General features: G+C 40.3%; 1 protein-coding gene across 1 annotated transcript in view; it reads left to right on the top strand.

Annotated features, from left to right (window-relative positions):
* The window catches only part of gmds (GDP-mannose 4,6-dehydratase), a 163,998-nt gene that overhangs the window by 5,298 nt on the left and 137,993 nt on the right, over positions 1–20,707 (top strand). Inside the window, exons 2-4 of the mRNA XM_034881445.1 lie at positions 8,281–8,325; positions 10,333–10,420; positions 10,608–10,717. Coding sequence (XP_034737336.1) covers positions 8,281–8,325; positions 10,333–10,420; positions 10,608–10,717 — 243 coding nt within the window. The remainder of the gene's footprint in view (positions 1–8,280; positions 8,326–10,332; positions 10,421–10,607; positions 10,718–20,707) is intronic.

Here is a 20,707-nt window from a genome sequence, read left to right as displayed (position 1 = left end):
TGTGTGTGGGTGTGGGGGTGTGTGGGTGGGTGTGTGTGTGGACATGTATCCTTTTAGTAGTAATGTGCGCGAAGAATAGCATCTGGGAGTTAATTTCCAAATATAACAAGCTATTTGGAAAGTTAAATAATAAAATCATGTAAGCAGCAGGGAATAAGCAGAGTATTATGGGAATATTTCATGTATGAGGTGAAAGTTGTCAGTTGACCGTCCCCCCCCACTATCAGAGTTCTTGGAAAGGCATTTTCAACATCTCACATTCTTTTTGTCAAGCAGCCCTTTCCAGAGCCCCTACTCCCCTCGCCGTCTTTAGAAGAAAACAAAATAAAACAGTGTTAATTCATTGTTCTACCGCCAGTCTTGGCGATGCTGTAGAATACCGAGAGCTCCAGCAGGAGGCAAGCAGGCAAGCATCTGGATAGACCATCTCAGAAGTCACTAGCCGCCGGGCTGTCAGGGTCACAGCGATGCCATAAATCGGCTGGCTAACTACTGTTCATAAATTTCAGCGCAGCACGTTGCTCAGTCTGAATATTTTTTGACTGCTGTCCCAGTGTGAAATATTGGGGTGAGAGGGTGTGAGTTATGGGAGACCACCTGAGTGCCAAGGCAGAGCTGCGGAGCCGGGCAGGGGTTTTGGCTGATAGTGCTGTTTTACGATCCGGGGTTATGAAGAGGACAGGTCCAGCCTCTCGGTTCAACAGTAAAACTTTATTTTGGCTTTGAGGCTCACGTCTTTCTTCGGCGTCTCTGGTTGAGAAAACAACACTGCACTGCGATACGACCCTTTGAGCTGTTTGATGCTCATCCTGCAAGTCTCTTTTCTTCACCCTTCTGTCGGTGTTTGTTACAATCTCCATAGCCTCCTTCCACTCACTCCTTTTGTTAGAAGCACAGGATAGAATCTGAGCCAGTGCCAGCAATAATAATCATAAAGCTCATGATCTAAGCAGACAACTCGTCTGTCGCTCATAATGGCTGCTGATGGCTCCTCCAAGGCTGAAGCTCGTCATGCATTTACACAGGAAGAGTCTGCTGCAGTTAGTACTAAACATGGAAGTGGATTTGAAATCCAGTTTTATAATGCATACTGTACATTTAGTGAGTTAAGGTTACAGGAAGTCATATAGTTATACCAGGAAGCTCTCTTTATTTATTTATCCCAGCTACACGCCTGAGTCGGTCCTGAAGTCAAGAGGAGAGATTCAGGCTGCACACCAGGTGTTTCTGCTTACTGCAGTGTGTATGTGTGTGCACGTGCTTGTGCGTGTTGTGATTGCAGCATCATTAAACCATATCAGGCCTAATTGCAGATGAGTGGCGTGCATGGTAGCTTCTCTTTGCGGTCTAATGAATGAACATTAAAGCGATTCATTTGTAGTTTAGACACAATGAGAAACGCATGTACAATGACCTCCATGTTTGCATTAATACATGCATACGGCCTCCAGGCACACAAACTACACTCTTTCATTTATGCTTTAATGTTAGGCTGGTGACCTAACCCTAATTAGATATTAAAGATCACAGAGCGGCCTTAGTGATATAATTGGTGAAGGCCCCCAATGATTCACTGTTCCTCCAACAGGGGGTACTAAACTCATAGTGCAAAGACATCAAATGCTCTCTTCTTCTCCTCTTTTTGTCTGAATGAAGGTATGACAGTAGCTGTGTTGGTAGTCTTATAGGTTAAGACTGTTTACTACACTGCATTTCAAATGCCAAAAAATCAAGTGCTTACCTCTTTTACTCTCCTATGATAGTGACCTGAATATCTTGGTTGGACAATTAAAGACTTTTGAATCAACTTTGGCTCTGGGAAAATTATGATGAACATGTTTGACTATAATTAGACGTTTTGAAGACCGAATGCTTAATCTAGAAATGATTGGCAGATTAAGGGACACTGTAAAATGGTTGTCCATCCTCATGACACCAAAGGAGGAACTTTGTCCCCAAAAAAAGTTGCAATACTATTAAAAACCATTCAATTCATTGAAATCTGAATTCGATGTCAGCTGTCACTTATCCGTCTTTGATGTCCATTATATTATTAAGGGCTTTTCCCCATGGTTTTTAATGTTATGGTAGGCCATTTATTTTCCATTTCTTGTATTTTCAGTTTCCTTTTATGTCTGCACATCTTAAAATGATCTAAGCTTCAACAATTCATTGATTATTTTTGTTGCTTAAAACTTCCAACCTGTTCAATGTTTTGGGCACAGCTAGGTCCGGGTACAAAACCTCAACGTTTTGGGTACTTTTGATATTAACCGCAATGTGTTTGCTGCATGTAATATCAAAAACGATCAAGTGACAACATTTGGGAATAATTCATTTCTAATTTTATTTTAATCAGATTAAAATCCTAACTTTTTTTTTTATCTTGGTAATGTTCTTGTACAGCTTTTCTTGGGTGGAAAATGAATATTTGGGGGGGGGAATTTATGTTTATATTTCTTGAAAAGAGGTGTTAGAGTACTGTTTGCGCACACAGAAGTACAACCTTCTGATATTGATGCGTAGCCATCCTTTAAATGAAACCACACGATGATGATGTGATAATGATGATGATGATGGGAATGTTGATTGGAGCTAATGAAGCCTTCACAGGGGCAGTTTTTGATGAGCAAACATTGTTAACATTTTTTAGACACATGGACAGATTTAGTCCAACATCAACATTAGCCTTAGTCCCCGCACCCCCACTCCGCCTTCCTTTCACCCTCTGCTAAACTTTTTCTCTGTTTACCTTATGTCGTTATTCTATTTAAGCTACCCCTCTTTTACCCTTTTTTTTTGTTTTCTCTAGTTTTATCTTATGTTGTCCGTAGAGATTGTATTTAAAAATGGGGTTTTAAAGGCCTAATTTTTACAATAGTGGGAAAATACAGAAACTTAGGACACAAACTTGAAAAGCACTTAAAATATATTAAAACCATTAAAACACACAAACCTTTGCATTCAAATATCTGCTGATTTTGTTTTTAATATGCCTTTAATTACTGGCAGGAATAGCATGTGTCTTTTTAATTTGTATTGTGTTTTTGTGTTCCCAAAAACATGCACTCAAACAGCAAATTATTGCAAAACAATTACATGGAATTATGACATTTAAAAAGTTAGATTCCTTAAACATAAAAATCATTAATTCAATTTAAGAAATACTCTGTTCCCCCCAATATGCTCAGTAGTAGTCAAAGTTTCACACTTACCCTCCTTCCCCCCCTGCAGGCAATCCTTACTACTGCAGATAATCCTCAACGTTAACAGGAGGGATCCAGTTACCTCTTTCATAATGCCAGTATTCAAACATGAGACAGTCATTGTCTTGTAAGTAAGGAAAGTTTATTTGTATAGCACCTTTCATAGCTAAAAATCACAAAGTGCTTCACAATAAAATCTGATACAATACAACAAATTAAAATACAAGAACATTTAAATACAAAATAAAATACTCAGCAAAAAAACATAAAAACCCTCGACTAACTCAAAGCCAGCTTGAACAGCAGAGTCTTTGTTCGCTTCTTATAAGTTTCGACAGAATTAACACAACGTAGAGAGGTAGGCGAGTCATTCCACAGCCTAGGAGCCACTGCTGGGAATGATCGATCCCTCTAGTTTTAAAATGAGTGTGGGGGACCACTAAAAGCCTCTGACCTAATGACCTCAGACTGTGGGTAGCAGTATGAAGGATGGCGGATGTATGGAGGTACTTGACCGTGCAAGGCTCTAAAGTAAGGACCAGGTTTTGGAAATTGAATTCTATACTGGACTGCTAACCAGTGAAGTGCTGCTAAAACAGGCGGGATGTGTGCTCTTTTGTTAATGTGAATTAAAAGCCTAGCAGCAGAGTTCTGAACAGCCTGGAGATGGTGAAGCTCCTTCTTATCCAAACAGGTTAAAAGGCTGTTGCAGTAATCCAAGCGTGAAGAAATAAAAGCATGAATGATCATCTCTATCTCCCCCTTAGTTAAGTGTTCTTAATTTGGAAATATTCTTTAAATGGAAGAAACCGTTCCTAACTAATTGTTTACAGTGGGGCTCCAAGGACATAGCATAGAATCAAAAACAACCCCTAAGCTCCAGAGGCTTGGCTGGACAGACGGGCCTAAGACACCAATGTGCTGCCTTGGATTTGACTTTCAGGGGCAATAATTACTTTTTTAATCTGAGTCTAGAAACAAAAAGTTGTCAAATTACCACTGTTTTGATACTAGTCACACTAGTATCAAAACAGTGATTTTGATTAAAAAAGACAGTTTAGAGAACTCGGTATCCTTTAACAAGCAGTGAAGTTGGATATCATCTGCATACAAATGGTAACACATCACTAAATTGAAATTATATGTCCTAAAGGAAATATGTACAAGAAGAACAGAATAAGTCCCAAGACAGAAACCCTGAGGTACACCACATATCAACTCTTGAGTTTCAGACATGATGTATTTCCTATAAACACTGAAACTTCTTCCAGAAAGGTAGGATGAACACCATTTTAAAACTGATCCAGAGAATGGAAGTTTAGATATTAGCCTGTAGTTCTTATGTTGTAGTGGATCCAAACCCGGCTTTTTAAGTACAGACTTAACAGCATGTTTAAAACAAACTAGGAACAACACCTCAACAATACAGGGGGCAATGGAGTCAAAAGCTTGGACAAATAACACAGTAGGGACAACATCCATAGGACAAGATGAAGGTTTCAAAGTATGTAGCAGAAAGGTGATATCAAGTAATGTCAAAGGTGTGAAAGTGGACCAAGAACGAGCAGGAGACAAGTTACCAGCTGAATTCTGATAGTGATGGTGAGATGTTTGCCCCAACGTCTCTGATCTTGTTAACAAAGAAGTGGAGAAATTGATTAAAGTCGGATTTAGATGACAGAGTAGCTTGAGGGCCAGAAGGAGACTAATGCATTAATGGTGTCAAATAAGATTCTGGGATTGTGCTTATTTGAGGATATAAACTGAGAAAAGAAGCAGGTTCTCGCCTTTCTCAGCATCTCGTTTAAAGTAACCCTTAGTTCTTTAAGGTGAAGCCTATGAACCTCAAGTTTAGAAGATTTTCAAAGATATTCAATTTTTCTGCAATTTCTCCTAAAACTCTGGATTGCTTAATCAATCCAAGGACAAGGATTTTTATGGGAGACAATGCTTGATTTAACCGGTGCTACTTCATCTAAAATTGTTAAACACTGACTATTGAAAGACTGGATAAACACTTCTGCATCACTGCATCCCATTAGAGAACATGTGTCAAACAGCGCACATTGTGCCCCACTTCTCGGGGGCGGAGGATATAGAGGAAAGGTAATGTTGTAGAACACACAGCTATGAGCACTCACAAGAACATCTTCCATATGTGCATTTACTATATCTAGACCAAGAGAGAAGACGAGGTCCAAGGTATGGCCCTTAATGTGTGGGGGTCCAGTAACATGCTGAGTAAAATTAGGTCTGTGATAGAAAGGAGATCAACAGCTGTGTTACAGAATCAGCAATATGCAGGTTAAAGTCTTCAATAATTAATAACTTCTCCGGTTTGATGATGGATGATAAAAAGTAAGTAAAATCGGTAAGAAAGACGCGGGCTGGGCCAGGAGGACGGTGAATGAACACTGTAAAAAGCGTTAAAAGGACCGACTTTGAGCATTAGTGATTAAAAAGAGGAAAAACGTTCCAAGTTTATGTACTTCAATTAACTTTCCCCCTCCTGTTGCTGAACCAGTTGTTTGGCCCATATTCAGTGTAGCGGAGAGATCATACTGTCAAAGGCCAAAATGAGTGACATTGACCTGGCAAGTTTGCAATTAGTGTGTGTGTGTTTTCACCCCCCCTCTCCAACCAAGTGCCCAGCTCCCCCAAAACAGGAAACAGCAAGGTGAGGCCAGGGTTTACGGGCTAATATGGCCTCAAAGGAGCCTCTTGTTTTGAAACAGAGCTGCAGCTCTTCAGGCTTGTTTTCCATATTGGTCTGGCGTGGAATGCTTTGACCCTGGCACAGGGGCAGGAAAACATGACACCGGCCAGAGCTTTGAACGCAGTGGGGACGGGTGAAGGGCTGCCAACTCCCCCCCACACACACAACTCCTGGTTAGGCAGAAACAGGTTGACCATCAATGCCAACGGCCACACAACCTGAGTGCTCAACCTGCAGAGCTGAAAATGTAACTTTAAAAAACATTTTGAGTCTAAGGCATGCATCAATTTTCATAAAGCAAGTAAATTGTTTGCTATTATGGAGTCATTAGAGCATTGTACTAGCAGTTAAAGAATTTGAAACCTTTTTATTTCTGTTTTAGAGCTAAAACAATGACAGAGGCGAGAAGTGTGTACATTTTAAAAACCTTTTATTCAGGAGGGTAAAAAGAAGCTAAAAAAACAGCCACGTGTTTGGCTTACACCTTCTTCAGGGCAGCAGCCATGAGGTAGATAGAGCAATGTAATAAAGAAAACACCTGTTTACAATTGATTTTATGATGCTGTACATTTTCAACCTTTGCAAAGTATATAGGTTGTCATGAAGATTGACTCTGACTTTTTTTTTTTTCACAGACATTTTGATGTGTCACAATAGGAGAAGCACAGGTGTAAAAAAATCAATTAATTATTGCTGGATTCCATTTAGCTACTTTAGTTTCAAAATCAGTGTCACGGCTTACTGAGACACTTTATTAAAGGATTAGTTATGTAAGCTTCTTTCTATGACAGTCATGTTTGGTTTGAAAGAGGCCTTTTGAGCAAATTACACGTTACAATTTGTCATGGTCTGCAATAAAACCTAGCAAACACGGTCTGCTACTGACGGCTGAGAGATGAGACTGAAAGCTCTGGAAAAAGCTAATAATTACGTTTTGAGTTAAGATCAGTTGGTCACAGCACTATACATGACACATGCCAATGGCTGAGCGATTTAGAGACATTCAAATATCACGATATTCTTGACCATATACCTCAATGTTAATATTGCGATGATATTGTATGGTTGATTTCTGATAAACATTTTATTTTTATATATAGATAGATATATATATATATATCTATATATACAAATTAGGAATTATTTAGACTAAAATTAAAGGAATTTATGTTGATGCATAATCACAGACTGGAATATATCAACTTTTACTCAATACTATTTCAAAAACACTTTTTCAAAGGCTATAAAATTAAATAAGACACCCCAAAATTAAGATTTGTACTTGCCAAAGAGCGTTGTTTGGGATCCATCATTTTATTTTGGGTAATTACAATCGGGTAGAATGCTGGGTAGAACATTGATATAGGAAATGGGTCAATTTGACCCGAGGACCACATGAGGGCTAAACAACTACCTGAGCTCTTTGTTACCAGCATGTAGTCATCCATTTTGCAAGGCCAATTGCTGTATGTCACACGTGGTCCACCTGTACAGGCTCTCCAGAAACACACCCTAATACTGGCCAAAACACGACAATCCTGCCCGGTGCTGAGTGCAGGTTCTTTGGTGTGTTCACCCCCCCTTTTTCCTCCACTGCTCCCTGCCATCCACCTTGATGGTAACCCCACAGACCTGGAGAGGACGCATGGGTCTGGCAGTATGAGAGTGTGTGCACATATGTGAGAGGGATTGAGGGATGAATGCCATGACTAGTTCGGAATGTTCCAGAGTGTTTCAGAATGTGCGGTCGGAAAGTCTGAGCCGGGAAAAAAGACGAGAAGTAACATGGTTGAGGGGGGGGACAGGACCTTGTTGACAGGGCACACACACACACACACACACACACACACACACACACACACACACACACTTCTTACATATAACTCATTAACAGGCAGTTATATTAATAGACTAAAAAACATCATCCATGAATTACATAAGCAGTGATTTGCACGTAAAGGTTTTTTAACTTCTATTTATTTAGTGTTCTCTCACTGTTACATAGTTCAACCTTTAGATTGAACTATAGATAGAACTTTAGATAGCAGTTATTACATGCCCATTTCATCCACAGTCCTGTCTGCTGTGCTCTGTAAATCTTTTACACTACACAAAATTATGACTTCTGTTTGTCTCCTGGCCTGTAGAAAAGACTACAACAAAGTCTCTGCCCTTTCATCTACACTTTTTGAGTTGTTGAATTCAGTTTCCCCCTAACATAGCCGGTGAATGTTTTATCATATTTTGGTTGGGCGGCTGTGAGTCAGCTGGTAAAAGTCACTCTGATCATTGTGTCTGAACACACTGCATGTGTGCCATTTGACAGGTTTTAAGCGGTGTTGTTATCTTTCTTTTCAGGATGGTTCCTACCTGGCTGAGTTCCTGCTCGCTAAAGGCTATGAGGTGAGAGAGAAAATCCGGACCTTGGGCTTCACAGTACCAAGTATTTGTCCTGTGAAAGCTCAGACCCACGCACACATGCACGCACACAAACACATGCACACACGCACACACACGCACACACGCACGCACGCACGCACGCACGCACGCACGCACGCACACAGACACAGAAATGAATGCAGACACTTGCGAATGCCAACAGACACACACAGCGACATTCCCTTGATAAGCTTTATCCAGCCACAGCACTGTGTGGGAGCTGCTGAGGGATCGTGACGTAATGTGACTTTTTTTTTTTTTTTAAACATAGACTGACTCACACCCCACCCTGATAAGACCCTTTGTGCTGCTCCAAGCCTTTTAACCCCTCACCTTTTTACTCCTGGGTCAGACCATTAACAGGGAAATAGTGTAAATATATACTGTGATACAAGTGAGGTCACTTACTTTCACCTGCTGCGCGATGTGTTTTTAGGAGCACAAAAAGTCAACAGCCTGTTGATGGATACAGAGGTTAACAAGCTGTTGCTGCTACATAAATGCTTCACCGTTGCTTTCACACCCATGTAAAGTGACTATCCATACAGTACAACACGCTTGTATAAGCATATGTATGGCACCAGTGCAAGTTGTTTTCCTGACAGTAGCTGCGTGACTTCATTTCCCCTGTAGCAAAACACACACACACACACACACACACACACACACACACACACACACACACACACACACACACACACACACACACACACACACACACACACACACCCTTCTTCATCCCAGCCTGCATGGTCTGCTTCGCCATCTGCTGCCCGCCTCAGAGACAGCGGAGAGGAAGTGGTCCAAGTTGGGGATGCTGCATGTGGAGGGGGTGGGCTTGGGGACCACAGGCAGGAAGTCCATAGTGAATAAAGGAAGTGAGGTCAGGGCACAGCGTCCTCCCACTAATGGACTCCCCTGGAATCAGGTTCTGTTATCTTCCCTGAGCAGAGCTTCCTCGCAAGTCCCCCCTCAGAACATGGAGTACAGATCACAGATCACAGGCAGCATAAAAACACGGGGCCCAATACTGTTAATATCAGCTGTTTCAATACAAAATAATCTGACACGATAAATCAAAGTAGGCCACTTTATCACATTGGACATCTGGTCAAACTTAAAGCAAAATACTGTTGTGAAAATCAATAAACTGGGAAAAAGATACATATACATCGAATACTATAAACATGACAATCAATAGATAAATAGTACATCTACATTCAGAGAAAGAAATAGAGTGTTCATGACATTGTGACATTTATAACAAACGCCATGATGAGCCCCAAAATAACACCTGTTGAATTGAGGAGCCATCTCAATATTTGGATGCTCCACTTAAAGTTTTCCTCTTCCCTGTCCTGTCCACTGACTCTTCCACTGTCTCTCCTATGTGCTCTCTTCCACTGTCTCCTGTATGCTCTCCTCCACTGTCTCCTGTCTGGTCTCTTCCACTGTCTCCTGTCTGGTCTCTTCCACTGTCTCCTGTATGCTCTCTTCCACTGTCTCCTGTATGCTCTCTTCCACTGTCTCCTGTCTGGTCTCTTCCACTGTCTCCTGTCTGGTCTCTTCCACTGTCTCCTGTATGCTCTCTTCCACTGTCTCCTGTGTGCTCTCTTCCACTGTCTCCTGTGTGCTCTCGTCCACTGTCTCCTGTGTGCTCTCGTCCACTGTCTCCTGTGTGCTCTCGTCCACTGTCTCCTGTGTGCTGTCTTCCATTGTCTCCTGTGTGCTGTCTTCTAATATCTCCTACATGCTCTCTTCCACTGTCACTCCTACTCTCTCCCTTGGTGTCTTCTCCACTGTCTCTGCTACCACCTCTTCCACTGTCTCCTCCTCTGATCTGGCAATCCTTTTTAGGGTGCTTAGAAATATCCTAATTTCTTCAATTTTCTTCTTTTTTTTGTGTAATTTAATTTGAATTATTTTATTATGAAAATATGACATAATAAAGCCTGTCTCCTCCTATCGCAGGTTCATGGTATTTTGCGTCGTTCCAGTTCCTTCAACACGGGTCGCATTGAGCATCTTTACAAGAACCCACAGACGCACACTGAAGGCAGTAAGTATCCAGTCTACACCACCAGTGTTGCATTTCATCCTCCAGATTCTATATAAAGACTATTTCAGTATAAACACAGGCAGTTTATATTTGTATTAAAGTTGTAGGTAGTATGTATGAATGAGAGCTTGAACGAGGTTGAATTATTTTGAGAGTACCATTGTGTGTTTTCCCCCCTCTTTGCCAGAAATGATGCTTCATTATGGCGATCTGACAGACAGCACGTGCCTGGTGAAGATCATTAACCAGGTGAAGCCGACAGAGATCTACAACCTAGGCGCTCAGAGTCATGTCAAGGTAAGCGTGATCCCACAAACACATCACACACTCATGGATCTTTACTCTATGCAACTCTCTATGTTGGTGCCACTTTTCCGCTAAACATTGGACTCACTGCACGTGGGTTTGTTTTAAAGAGCCTCGCAATGGAAAAGCGCTGATAACAGTGAACAGGAGTTATGAATAAGGTTGTGTTACATCCAAAGTAAAAAATGTTTCTGTTGTGGGCCATGAGGCACTTGTAATCGTCGCAATAAACAGATTTCCAGTGAAATAATAAAAATAGATTTTTGAGCAGGGACTGTTTGAGTATTTTCCATGTTGATCAATCTTTCCCCTACAATGGGAACCCGTGTCAGGACATAACAATTTTGTATCTATTATACGCCAAATATCATTCCAGTGTTTCCCCTATATTTAATCTTCAGAGGCGCACCGCAGTGAGTCTGTGGATGAGGCAAATGCCTGTGGTTAGTTCACTACCATTACAACAGCAGGACAGTTGAGTGTCCCTTATCAACTTCTAAAGTCACTTGAATAGGTAAAGTAAAGATAGCATTGGCGGAAGCCTACCGCTGACAAATGAACTTGGTAGGGAACGACACGCTATCGTGCGTACTGATTTTGTGCTTTTAGCAGAGCTGGACCAGAAAATATACGGTTAAAGCGGATCGGCCATGCTGTTTTGTCCCTCTTGTTCTCCGTGACATTCGCTGGAAGTAATGTACTTTTGCGTTTTATGTTGAGTGAGCACTGTGTCTGACTCCGTTTTGAAAAACAGCATTTGAATTGTTATATTGCTTATAAGGAAGTAAATGAATTAGCAGGCGAGCCAGCTTTCTAAAGAGGTGCTGCGCGGTGCATTTAATTGATGCCGAAGTGAAGAGTGGTTCATCTGAATTTGAACAAAACAACTGAGAAATATTTAAAGAAACTTTTAAAGTGTTTACTTTGGTCGGAGATTCAGGTGTGTTGTGTAGCTATCCTACAACAAGAATTACGAGCTGACTACAGACATATTCTGAGCACACATCTTTTTAACTACACACCTCCAATTTCTTTTCTTTTTTTCACACTTTGATGTGTAAAGTTCCCTTAAACTTCAACTTTAAGGCAGGTTAGCTAGTATGTCCAGCAGCTTTCACATGTTTCCAGTTTAGGTTCATAGCATAACTAACATGAGTTGTAGCCAGTGGCTGCAAAGAAAACAAACCGTTCCAAAAACCTTTATGCTTTGGCTACAGTAATGCAAGACTTGTAATTAATGGGCTTAAAGTCTCTTACACCTTTTTTCTTCTTTTGCCGGACTTGAGTTTTGACTGTTGAATCTAGAAAATGTGAAGACCTTCTTGTCTATTAAACTCGTTATTTGTCAAGTCCGTTTGAAACCTACAGTAGTGGATGCCAGTTCCTCCACAAATATAGCTCCCTGTGTTTGAGTGCCAGTGTGTGCATATGGTCAGTACTGACTGCTGCTGTGATTGGGTAACAGCAGATGATGTTAAAAAAGGGACTCTCAGTTCTGGGAAGTGAGCAGCTCATGTGCGGAGGACGCTGGAGCTGATGGGACAGGAAGTTATGTTTTCTTGGATGGGTCAGTTTGTGCCACAATGTCCCTTTTGTCTCGGAGCTCCGCGGTGATCCCAGGAGATCCCTCGGCGCCGGCCAACCCCTCCTCCTGCGCCTCCACATCGGGATCTGACACACAGTCTCCAGGCAGCACTGATCCTCTGGTTTGGGTGGGATTCAGAGCCAAAGGCTTAGTCAGATCATACTGTATATAATAAAGCTATTTGTAATGTGAACATGACACTGCTTTTCAATAGGAAATTGGTACCATGTCATCATTTAGTTCAGTTTAGTTTGACGTCAGCCTTTAATACCTTGAGTAAAACCGGAAGAGCCGGCTCATCCCTTACTTATTTGGGGTGTAGTATGCAGTTTGCTAAATTGACAAATGAACTAAATAATTAGTAAATCAACAGAAAATGTACTGTTTTATAGCTTATCTGATCTATGAATCCCTTTTCTCAATTATAATGACCCAACACGAAACATCTGGTTTCAGGTTGTTGGTTCAGTTGGTTTCAGTTGAAGTCATGTTGGTGTTCACTACTCTCTCTCCTTTGAGCTCTGGTTTTGGTCTCCACCAACTTGAGAAACATGTTTGGTTGTTTAGCTGCTACATGTTCTACTTTCTTCACCAACTAGTCTCTAACTTCAACTCTTTCATCACAGTGGGCTTTTCAAGCGAACATGAGAAATGATCTGGTGCCAGCTTCCTAAATGTGAGAATTTACTGCGCTGTGCTGTTTTATTTCACCGTAAACTACAGAAGACAGAAGAAGACAGTTGATGGCGTCCCTGAGGCGTTTGCTTTGTTCTAATATTGTTTTTAAACCAAATTATTGATCTAAAAAGTATATGTAATAAGGATGAGCTAAAAAAGGCTAAAAATGAATTTGATATGCTGGTAGTATAAACAATTTAAACACTTTAAGATTTTAGGGTCACAATAACTTTCTAATTTCTACACACACACACACACACACACACACACACACACACACACACACACACACACACACACACACACACACACACACACACACACACACACACACACACACACACACACACACACACACTCTCATTCTCACTCTCATTCTCACTCTGAGTGATAAATCCCTGTACCTGTGTGAGGTTCTCCTCTGTTTATTTGTTTCCACACCAATAAACCCGGCTCGGGTATTTTCTCACCACATGCTGCCCACTCTGAACAGCTGAGCTGGCTGGATTACTGGAAGCAGTGGTGTGGAGCAATTTCCAGTCTGTCTCACCACAGAAGAAAAGATCACCCACACCGGCTACTCAGCATCTCTTCCTTCCTTCCCATCAGCCCTTTCCCCACTGCCGCTGTCTTACAGGGAATCCCTTCTGAATTATTTGAGTTGTAGTATTGGTTTAAGATGGGATGTCTGTGTGGGTGCTGATTTCCGCTGTAGAGTCATCACTGAGAACAGAGTGAAGGTTATTTTCTAATGCTGCTGGGGCGGAGGTGGACAGGGAATAGCGGACGGACACTGGAGGGCCAGAAAGGCAGCCATCTAGTATCAAAAGACCACCACACAGAGAAAACAGAAGGGATATTATGTCTTTTTTGTGTGACTGTAATAGCAGAAGAGTTGACCAGTTTGGTCTTTGTGCTCAGGCTTCTTTTCCTAAAGCGATGTTCCAAATATGTTATGATAAGTCACACGAAGGATAGCCAAAAGAAAACTTAAAACGGTATTTCAGTCACAAATTATTGGTGGATTATTTATTATAGTGCTCAGAACTAACTCAACTAGTATAAGCTGTGGGGATAGATTGTAACCAATTAGCGTCATCCAAAAAGTGACTGACTGTGCACTTAAAAGCCCTCAAGATTAATTGTACAAACGGTGAACTGCTCCACTGTTTGCAAAGGAAAAGAGGAACAGTCTACAGCCACACCACCGGCTGTACTTGTGGTGGATAATTTTTGTTTTTTTTTAGGTAAATGCTAATGTCAGCATTTTAACCTAGTTACATATTTAGCAGATAATGTTCACCATTTTACTTCAGCATGCCAACATTTACTTAACAAAAAGTGAAGCTGAGGATGAACAGACCGTCCTAAGTTTGGCTAGTATTTGGTCCTTAACCAATTAAGGTTCAGATTGGCTGTTATCAGAGGATCACCAAAGTTACTTGGCTTCATCTTCTGGGCACAACAAATATTTGTACCAATCCATCTGAATTTTGTTGAACCTTTTAAGTTAAAAAAAATGAAACTTTCAACCATAAGGTGGCATTAATAATATTAATATATTTTATTTTGAATGCACTTTTACATTTGAAACATATCTTAAAGTGCTACAGCTAAGCTCATGCAGTAAAAGCATTGTAAAAACATCAAATAAAATACAAATAGATTGTGCAACGACTTGCAGGGTTAATTAAAACTTGTAAAACGAAATGTTTTTATTCCTTTTTTCAAAGTCTCAATAGTTTAAGGTGCCCTTAGATGGTTGGGGAGGGCATTCCAGATCCGAGAAGCTTCGGAACAGAAAGCCCGATCACCCAGGGTTCTGAGCTTAGTCTTGGAGAGAAGGAGGTGGTTTGAGATAGTTGAATGCTACAGGGAAAGTTACGCCATCCATCCAATCTTTCTGAACCAAAGTTTTGGTTCGGCCGATGCCAACTGTCCTTGTCATCCCTAGAGCTAAGCTGCTAGCATGGCTAAAAAATGAAGCCCCGCATCCACATACAATTTAACCTTTATCTACATTGGGAAGAACTATGTCCTTGTAGAACTTCTCCTCTCAGGCAGCGATGGTCCCCAGGCTGTGTCTCTTCAGCGATGAGTCTGATGACCTGTTGACCATTTTATAAAGCTGAGCCATTTCTTATCTAATACTTAAAGTTATGTAAAGCAATGCTAAATAGCATGTGGGAAGCAGCAAAGTTACTTTATTGAAAAGTCTGTGGGCCTCAGTTGGCTTTACAATGTGTACAAACCAACTCCAGCCATGGCTTCATTCACAACTTGTTGTGTTTTGTTGTAATTTGGTCAGAAACTTTCAGAAGTGACCGTAATGAGGTTAAGTTGGGACTCATGTGGCGGTGCATGTTGTTTGTTTGTGGGCTTCAAAGACCAGAAGAAACTACACTGGGCAACTCATTTTGTGTCAGGGTCTCCAAATTGGAGAATGTGCTTGGTTTTCTATAGTTTATTATTAGCTTGTGCTTGGCTTGCGAAATATATGAAAGAATTTAATGTCTTTGTTTTGAGTGTTTAACAGGTTAAACCAATAGAACAATCTCCTAAAAAAAGGAAAAAGAAACCAACTGTTGCAATAATGAAGGAATTATGCATCTATCTGACAATGGTAAGAATTGGAATATTTTGTAAACTGGATGCGTAAAATATGCATGAACAATGAACCTGAAATGGGGGAAGTGCTTACATGCTGCTCACAGTAATCTGTTTTGCGTTCAACACAACCCTATTGTGTTCTCCCGCTGAAGCGCTTCACAGGAAAAACCGTGAACAAACCCCCTCAACGTCCGTCTCTCCGAGAACTCCCACCTGCAGCTGTCACAGCAGACACACAGGGAGACGGGCTGAATTATTAACACACCTCGCTCATGATGGGGAGGAGAGGGGGGGAGGGGGAGGAGCTTTGGGAGGGGAGATGGTATATATAATGAAGCGGCACTAATTTCTACGCCATTGTGTTTGATGGCTTCTGAAGACAAAAGTGCAGATTGCATCCAGGATACAGGCTTCCTTCATCTATATCCTTCATTATCCATATCCAAATTCCTCCTCAGAAGGACTTGTCATCATCCTTTTATCTTCTTACAGCTCTTTCTCTCTCTGCTACCCTTTGGTCTCTCCCCCATCCGGGTTTGCAGAAGCTCCCACGCCAGAGACACACAGGATTTAACACGCCTGTTTCCCCACAAAGCTCTGCACTGTTTGCTCCGTGTGTTGATGTGTTTATAGACCTGAAATGGCTATTGTGCAGTCTGCCAGCAGTCTGCTCTCATACTCAGGCACTAATACCACTACTTACTACAGTTTGTGGGCATGTTATGCAATTCTTGTAACTTGTTAGTGATTGTTTTGACTCCCTGTGTGTCATCCAGTAGTGTGTGATTTGTGGGTGGGCGATGTAGTAGTGTGTTTAGACGCACACTGTCCTGCCTTATTAGCCCTCTAACTGTTGAGGATACATTTTTTACACACATTTGCCAATTCTGCTCCAAAGAAACGGAACTTTGATTACTCAGATTACCTCAAAACTGCATTGTCTCAAAGCTAGAGTAAACTTTTTACTGGGAGCAGTGCTACAATCCGGTGCTTTACAAAAATATCATCACAAAAACTTTATGAAAACATAAGAGACATTTGGAATTTAGAAGAAAAAAAGAGAAGAAGAACCTGTAAGAATCACAGTTCTAAAGTGCCTGTGTATTTATTGTTCAGCAGCTTGATGGAGGCTAGAATAAATGATGGCTTGGAGCAGTTTGATTTGTACTTTGGCAAAGTCTTTTCCTGATGGCAGAAGTTCTTATTCAGACAAGACGGGATGCTGAGAGTCTGCAATGATTTGTGTTGCTTGTACAGACTCTCTATGTATCATAGTCTTTCTTTTTAAAACAAGATAGTTTTGTAATTTATGATCAAATCACACATATTTTTGGAAAAGCGCGGCTGTGCGGTCGCCTGCCAATCGGAAGGTTGGCAGTTCAATCCCTGGCCCTGCAGTTCTAAGGCAAAGGGTCCTTGGGCAAGACACTGAACCCTGAGTTGCCCCCGATGCTGGGCCATCAGAGTGTAAATGTGTAAATGTATGAGTGTTTATCTGATATGGGGGGGCACAGTGTGGGAATGGCGATTGGTTTCTGTAATATGTAAAAGCACTGAATAAAAACAGACCATTTACATTCACATACAATTTACACTTTAGTGTCAAAAATATTAACAAGAATGCCCTTTTCAAGCTAAACAACTTTTAAAAACCCTTAACCTTATTATGTCAAGAACGAATTGTCGCAAAGCTTAGAACAGCATGATGTTTTAGTTAGTTCATGAAAGCAGACAATTTGGAGGAATTGGTTTACATCAGAAAATTCCTCCTAAACTGATAAAGGCCATGAGATAATGAAAAAAGCTAGCTCTCCCTAATTGGCCTGGTAGACTAATTACAATATCTATCTCTAGGCTATCTCTAAGATCTTTGTTTTTTTACAGACAGAGATAATCATTTTGTAAATACCAATTGTCCAGCTTCCTAATAAAAAAAAATATATATATATTTTAGTTGTAGAAACATTGTCCCAAAACTTAAAATGCTTGTGCAAACTGCTTGTGCTATCTCTGAAATATTTGAGAGGAATGGTTTTCATAGACCATGTTTAAAAATCTTCAGCACTTTCATTCTCCTGCTTCATTGGGCTAAAATCCTCTCAGATAATCTCAAAAAATTCATTGATACAATCAAGATGTTTCCTTAGCTCATAAAGCGTTTGGGAGAAACCTGGTTTTCACAGGACAGCGTTGAACTCCTCAGTGAATGATGAGTGGTCTCGCGTCTGGAACAGCCCATTGGCCGGGTCTACTCACTCTCTGATTGGTGTTTATATTATTCCCGTCCAATCAGCCCTCAATGGCACGCTTGCTGCGGTTGTGTGTATCTCATAAAGACTGGCCTGGAACGAAATTAGCAAATTCCCCGCTGAAGTATGTGATTTCTGGTTTTATTTATTTATTTAAGGTGCCATGTTTTCCATTGTTTTAAAATTGCCATTCAGGATCAGAATCCTGGTGGTTTTGGTCAAAATGGAGATGGGTGTATAATCTCTGAGCCCACATTTGTGTCATGCGTCCCGCCTATTGAATGAGCAGAAACGGGGCAGTGTTGTGTTGGTGCCCTGGTTGTCGGCGGTCAGAATAGCTCCCTGAGCAGGCCCGTCCCTGTTTTGAAAGGTTAGGCCTTCACATGAGGCAGCCTGCCTGCCCTGGATCGAAAGTGAACTTTAGCTTAAGAATAGCCCCTTTTGTGCCAAGAGAAACAAGTCTACACTTTCCTCGTTCAGAGTCAGGGAATGTTTTGTGGCTGATCTTTGTGGGTCAGAGTCGTTGCTCCACTCATGAGTCAGTTCTTTTTCTGTTTTCCAGCAAAGTTGTAACACATGGAAACATGCAGTCCGGGAAAGCCTGGGGAGAGGTTGGAGTGTATGTGTGCGTGTGTGTTGGTGTGTTTGGGGGGGGGGGTGGGGGAGCTTTTTGAGGTTTGTTAAGTAAATACACTGAGTCAATAAATAGTATCACAAAGCTAAATATGATTGCATCTGAGTCTGTATCTTAAATCAAACCCCAAATATTCCAGATAGACTGTCTAGTTTGTGTGACATACAGAAGCCAACATAAACAGTGCAGATGTAGTTTCTCCTGTGATTCATAGATGGCAGCAGTGAGCCACTGTGGACAAGTCCCCTAGGTATTAAACAGCAGCCCCAGTCAGGCCTGGGGACTGAAAACTACTCAGTTTTATATATATATATATATATATATAGATAGATAGATAGATAGATAGATAGATGTATGTGTGTATATATATGTTATATATATATATAGTTATATATATGTTATTTTTATATATATATATATATATATATATATAACTCTGAGTACGTTTTCAGAATATATGAGGATTGACCTTCAATAAAAGTTATCCATTTTGAAATATATTTTAAAGATTTTATCTTTTATAAAACCTCAAAAAGACAACATACATTATCATTACTGATATAGTTACTAGAAAAATGAACTAAGTAATCCAGGTATTTGAATCTAAGTGCTTTGAAGATGAATGGATTAGTCAATCACAACAGTGTTGATAATATATTAAGTCATTGATGGAGTTAAAGTGCTAAATATTCAGCTTCTTACGTGCTTTTCTGTTTCATATCATTATCATCAAGTTTAAATCTAAATCTCTTTAACAGAAGTAATTCGGTTTGAAAAATGACTGTAAAAAATGTGTTCATTTGCTGGTCGTCTCTACCTCGGTTCCTTTCTCACAAAGTGTAATGTTTGTTGCACACGTGAACCACGACCAACCAAAAAGAAAGTAGTAGCGTTCGTGATGCAGTCGGCTTGTAAAATGAAATGAGAATCAAAGTCATAAAAAAAAAAAAATCAAAGTTATATAAAAATGAAATTGCTAAACGGAATGAATTGAGATTGTGATTTTATACCGATTAATCTTGCAGGTCTGTTTCAGATCCTTATTGCTGAGGATTGGCTCTTTATGTGACCGTAAACTGCAGAAGTTAGGATCTGGACTGTTGGTCGGACTGAACGATATTTAAAAATGTCACCTCGGGAACTTATGTAGTTATTATAGTTGATCATTTTAAAAGTAAGAAAAAGCTATCCTTGCTCTACCTGACACCATGTTTAGAGTTTAAATGATTTGTTGTTGATTAAATTGCCGATTGACAGAAAATAAATCTGTGACAATTTCAATAATTGATTAATTTTTATTATTTATTTTTCACACAAAAATCCCAAACGTCTTTGTTTTCAGCTTCTGAAATGACAACATTTTTTAAGAAAACGTTCAGCAGATGAATTGACAGTGAAAACAATAGTTTTGACTCTACCATGTTTTGATGAATGATAGAAGCCGGGTCCAGACGAGACCCTGTGCAGGTCAGTCTGGCACATCACAGCTTTTTCAGGATGCTGGTTCAGGTTTCCAGCTCTTAAGTTAGTGCCTACTTTTCAACTTTTTCAGTCAAATGCGTAAAAAGTAGAGCAAATTGAAGGAAACAAGAGGATGAAAAGATTAGAACGTTAGACTGGGAAGAGATCAACACTGTTAAACCGGTGCCGCTGACAAAACAATTTTTTGTGTTTTACTTGTTTTCCTTATCTGGTTCTCAAGGGTTTTTCGGCCAAGAGCCCTTTACGAGATAGAGACTATATCGGGGACACCCTCATGTGTGTCCCTTGGAATAATTTGATATGGTCTTTTTTTTTTTTTTTTTTAACACTTCTATAGTTTTAGTTATTTTACAGAACCATTTACATTTGAAATATATAGATGTTTTAAAAAATAATTGCACAATCTCAACACAGAATACCCATAAACCACTGCAGTTGACATCAATTTTAATGCATGTTACTCTTTACGCAAACAGAAGTAACAAAGTCAAATCTAGTGTGCACGTACGCATGAACACACGCACGCACGCACGCACAAATATCAAGAATGTGTTTCGATCTGTGCATATGCTAAAATAATGATTAGTACAAATGTAAATATTATTCATTAAACTATGAAGCTGTTTGTAAAGAAATTAGATAGAAATGTGTTATGTGTGTGTGTGTGTGTGTGTATATATATATATACAGTGGGTACGGAAAGTATTCAGACCCCTTTAAATTTTTCACTCTTTGTTTCATTG

The sequence above is a fragment of the Etheostoma cragini genome, chromosome 9 (assembly GCF_013103735.1).
Source record: "Etheostoma cragini isolate CJK2018 chromosome 9, CSU_Ecrag_1.0, whole genome shotgun sequence".
In the NCBI taxonomy this organism is placed as follows: Eukaryota; Metazoa; Chordata; class Actinopteri; order Perciformes; family Percidae; genus Etheostoma; species Etheostoma cragini.
This window is presented reverse-complemented; position numbering and strand designations above follow the sequence as displayed.